The 3,759-nt window shown below is 28.2% G+C and overlaps 2 protein-coding genes across 2 annotated transcripts; one reads left to right on the top strand and one right to left on the bottom strand.

The window, feature by feature from the left end:
* Positions 1-561: 561 nt before the first annotated feature.
* Positions 562-1,478, bottom strand: DDB_G0294246 (hypothetical protein; the record flags this gene model as incomplete). Its single annotated transcript, XM_628771.1, has 3 exons — positions 562-856; positions 1,058-1,185; positions 1,302-1,478. Coding segments are annotated over 3 exons (600 nt in total), but the record flags the coding sequence as incomplete, so codon positions are not given.
* Positions 1,479-3,222: 1,744 nt separating this feature from the next.
* Positions 3,223-3,759, top strand: DDB_G0294248 (hypothetical protein; the record flags this gene model as incomplete). The annotated part of the gene is made up of 1 exon (XM_628772.1): positions 3,223-3,759. A coding segment is annotated over one exon (537 nt), but the record flags the coding sequence as incomplete, so codon positions are not given.

Genomic DNA, 3,759 nt, shown 5'->3' on the forward strand with positions numbered 1-3,759 from the left:
TACAGTTTTTACACAATGTTGGTGAAATTGTTTTGGTTTTAATGCTAATGCTTAAACATCATATTTGAATTTTTAACAATTAAAGCATCACCACTATTTACATATAGTACTTTGGCTGCTTTTTCGAGGAATTTAGTCAAATTTTCCTCTGCATCTAACTATTATTCATTGCCAGATTCAATGGCTAAATTTCTTAAGAGTTTTATCAAATCTATTAATTCTTCGATCATTCTTTTTTTTTTGAAATTTTTTTTTTTATTTTGTTTTTTCAATTTTTTTTTTTATTTTTTTTTGTTTTTTTTTTAACAAATGTAATTTTTTTTTATTTTTTTCAATTTTTTTTTTTTTTAATTTTTATTTAATTTTTTTTGTTTTTTTTTAATTTTTTGTGTTGATTTGTGTTGATTTGTGCTTTTTTTGTGTTTTTTGATTTCGCCACTTGTTTTTATTTTCTAATTTCCCCATAACCCCTTCTATTAATTGCAACCAAATCAAGTTCTAATTTTTTGTGTCCTTGTTAACTTTGTTTTTGCAACTTTTTTTTGAAGGTATCACATTAACGATTGTTCCTATTGATGGTGATTTGGAAGGTGATTTGGAAGGTGATTTGGATGGTGATTTGAGAGGTGATTTGGATTGTGATTTGAGAGGTGATTTGGATGGTTTGGAATGTGATTTTAAAGGAGGTTTATTAACAATTGGTATCTTATGATGACGGCCTCTGAGACGTTTTACAGTTTTTAAAAATGGGAGTATTTCTTCTTGTTCCATTTCATTATTGAGTTTGTGTTGAAATTGATTATCGTTAATGATAGGTGGAATATTTGATGGATTGTTAAGGGCATCTTCCAATACCCTAAATGGATCATTTTGTGTTACCAATTGATGCAAGTTGAAATTGGATAAATCCTTACCAAGATTTTTAATAAATTGAACCAGAAATTCAATAACTTTCCCATCATTATTTAAATAAAGGCCAGAAGTAAAAGAATCAATATCTTTTGGTATGTTTGGCCAAAAATATCAACTGTTGATTGTTTATAAAGAACCAACTTACCTCCTACAACCAGAGTATAAACCTTTTTTTTGAAGGCTATTGATTCCATCTTCCAAAAATTCAAGTTTATAAAGTTGTTTAGTGTCTTCCTGTATTACCTTATGAATTTTACACAAAATAAATATTTTCTATTAGAATTAAATATAAAATTTGTTAATTATTACTGTTTCTTATATTATTATTAATCTTTATGTTTTAATTACTTATATTATTTTTTTAATTTCTAGAAAAAGTACAGTATCACCAACTTTAAATCCCTTTGGTGGTTTTGAATTCCATTGATTTTGGTAACTTGTGAGATTTTCAAGAATAGCTGTTCTTTCTTTTTTGAAACATCTGAAACACCAATTGATTGAGAGTTTTGTTCTGATTGAACATTAATAAACAAAGGTACAATACCAACAGCTTGAGATGATGCCATTTTAATTGTTCTTGTTTTCGTATTATTGTAATCATACAAAGCTTGTTTTAATCCCAGTGAGACAATCCGGCCATATTAGTCACATTCACTATTTATACATTTTTATTTTCTTAAAAATTTCCCAAAACTAAAAAAATAAGTGTTTTCGACCCTTCACAATTTTCGTGCATTGTGTGGGTTCGGAATTTTTATGTTTTTTGACCTTGCGCATTTATCGCGTCATTGTGCCGGTTCGAAATTTTTACTTTTCTTTCGAAAATTTTTTATTCTTCGAATGTTCTAGAACATTCTAAAAAAAATTATCTTAGATATTTGGGAAATTCAAATAAATAAATGTTATTAATAATATATATATATATATATATGATAATATTATATATATATGATAATATAAATTGCCCCGTTTCAATCGTCCAATGCAAAAATGTATGTACACCATAACTCACTTCCATCTCACCGTTTACATCACAATTTTCGCCCTGGAAATAGTTTGTAAGACAGAAGAAGGCTCAACATTTCTGGATGTCTATCGCGTTGACTAATAACCAGCTCCCAACCACTATTTCCTTTAGCACCTTTCATATCTACATCAACATTATACTTAATCAATAACTTTACTAGGCCTGTGTTATGATTCTCAATAGCCCAGCACTTCGGTTTAAATGGGAAGTAAGTATAGGTATGACAAATGAAAAAAATACGTGCTCATGCGAATATATAGGATGGGTAGGTCGGCATCTATGACTCGATAGAATTTTTACATTACATGATAATAAGGCATCAATAATGACTGGTTGAGTTGTATATTTGGAAATAGATACGTTCTAATATAACATTAAACGATTCATTTATTTCATTTATTTCGGTCGTTTTTAAATTATATAAATTACAATAGCACAAAATACATCTCCAAAAAGAGTGTACACCGAAAACTTCACACATTCCAGTTAAAACTATATTGTATGCGTAATCATTCACCATAAATTGTTTAGAAGGTATTTATTCACCATCTACATCTAAAAATCCACATTTTATACCAATCATTTAATTTATCAAAAATTGACTTTCATCTTTTCCTAAAATTCTTGATAAGTTTCCTTCCCGTGTAATACAAAAATTGGTTTGTTCACAGCAAAGAAAAATGCACCTTTAAAGCAAATTTAAAGCAAAGTTGATTTAAATTGGATTTAAATTGAATTTAAAGCCGCGTTTAAAAAATTCATTTTTAAGGTAATTTTTAAGGTAATTTTTAAGATATTTAAAAATGCCTTTAAAATTTGCTTTAAAATAAATTTATATTATCATATATATATATATATATATTATGAATAACATTTATTTATTTGAATTTCCCAAATATTTAAGATAATTTTTTAGAATGTTCTAGAATATTCGAAGAATAAAAAATTTTCGAAAGAAAAGTAAAAATTTCGAACCGGCACAATGACGCGATCATTGCGCAAGGTCGAAAAACTGAAAAATTCCGAACCGACACTATGCACAAAGTTGTGAAGGGTCGAAAACTCTTATTTTTTTGAGTTTTGCGAAATTTTTAAGAAAATAAAAACGTATAAATAGTGGCACTAAAAACTAAAACAATTTGATTTATTTTATTTGGGAATTCCTCCTATATATATTTAAGATACACACACACACAAATTTTATACAAATAATTATTTCTCTTTATTAATTTTTAATATTATTATTTTTCTCATATTATAATTTTAGATATCAACAATAAAATATGTCTACCACTGTTAATAATAATGATGCCTCTAGTAGTAGTACCTCTGCCTCTAATAGCGCTGAATCCTTTGATTTAAGAATGAAATCAATGGAGGATCAAATCAACAACCTTTCCTTAGCCTTTACAAGATTCATGAAAGAACCTATGTTCTCATCTAATACCAATTCACGTAGCCAACCTTCTCATGATAACTCTGACACCGAGAATGAACAAAGTGAAGATGAATCAAGTAACAATGTCGATGTTCCAACCGATTATCAATTATCCGATACTTTACTTGGTCAGTACAAACATATGGTAAACAATCAAGGTTTACTCGTCGAAGAAGAATGTATCCTCAAGAAAGATGAGATATCCGAATTGAATAAAGTATTCAACTTTCCATCTAACTTCCAAGTGAACGTCGCTCCATTCGGTACACCTGAAGGTATTACTGTATCATCCAACGTCAAGAACAATGATACTGACTTGTTGATTGTCGAAAAGCGAATCAATGATAGCTTAAAACCTTTGCTTCTCATGTCAAGTATGTTA

Source organism: Dictyostelium discoideum (genome assembly GCF_000004695.1).
Source record: "Dictyostelium discoideum AX4 chromosome Un chrUn_00013, whole genome shotgun sequence".
Taxonomy (NCBI): Eukaryota; Evosea; class Eumycetozoa; order Dictyosteliales; family Dictyosteliaceae; genus Dictyostelium; species Dictyostelium discoideum.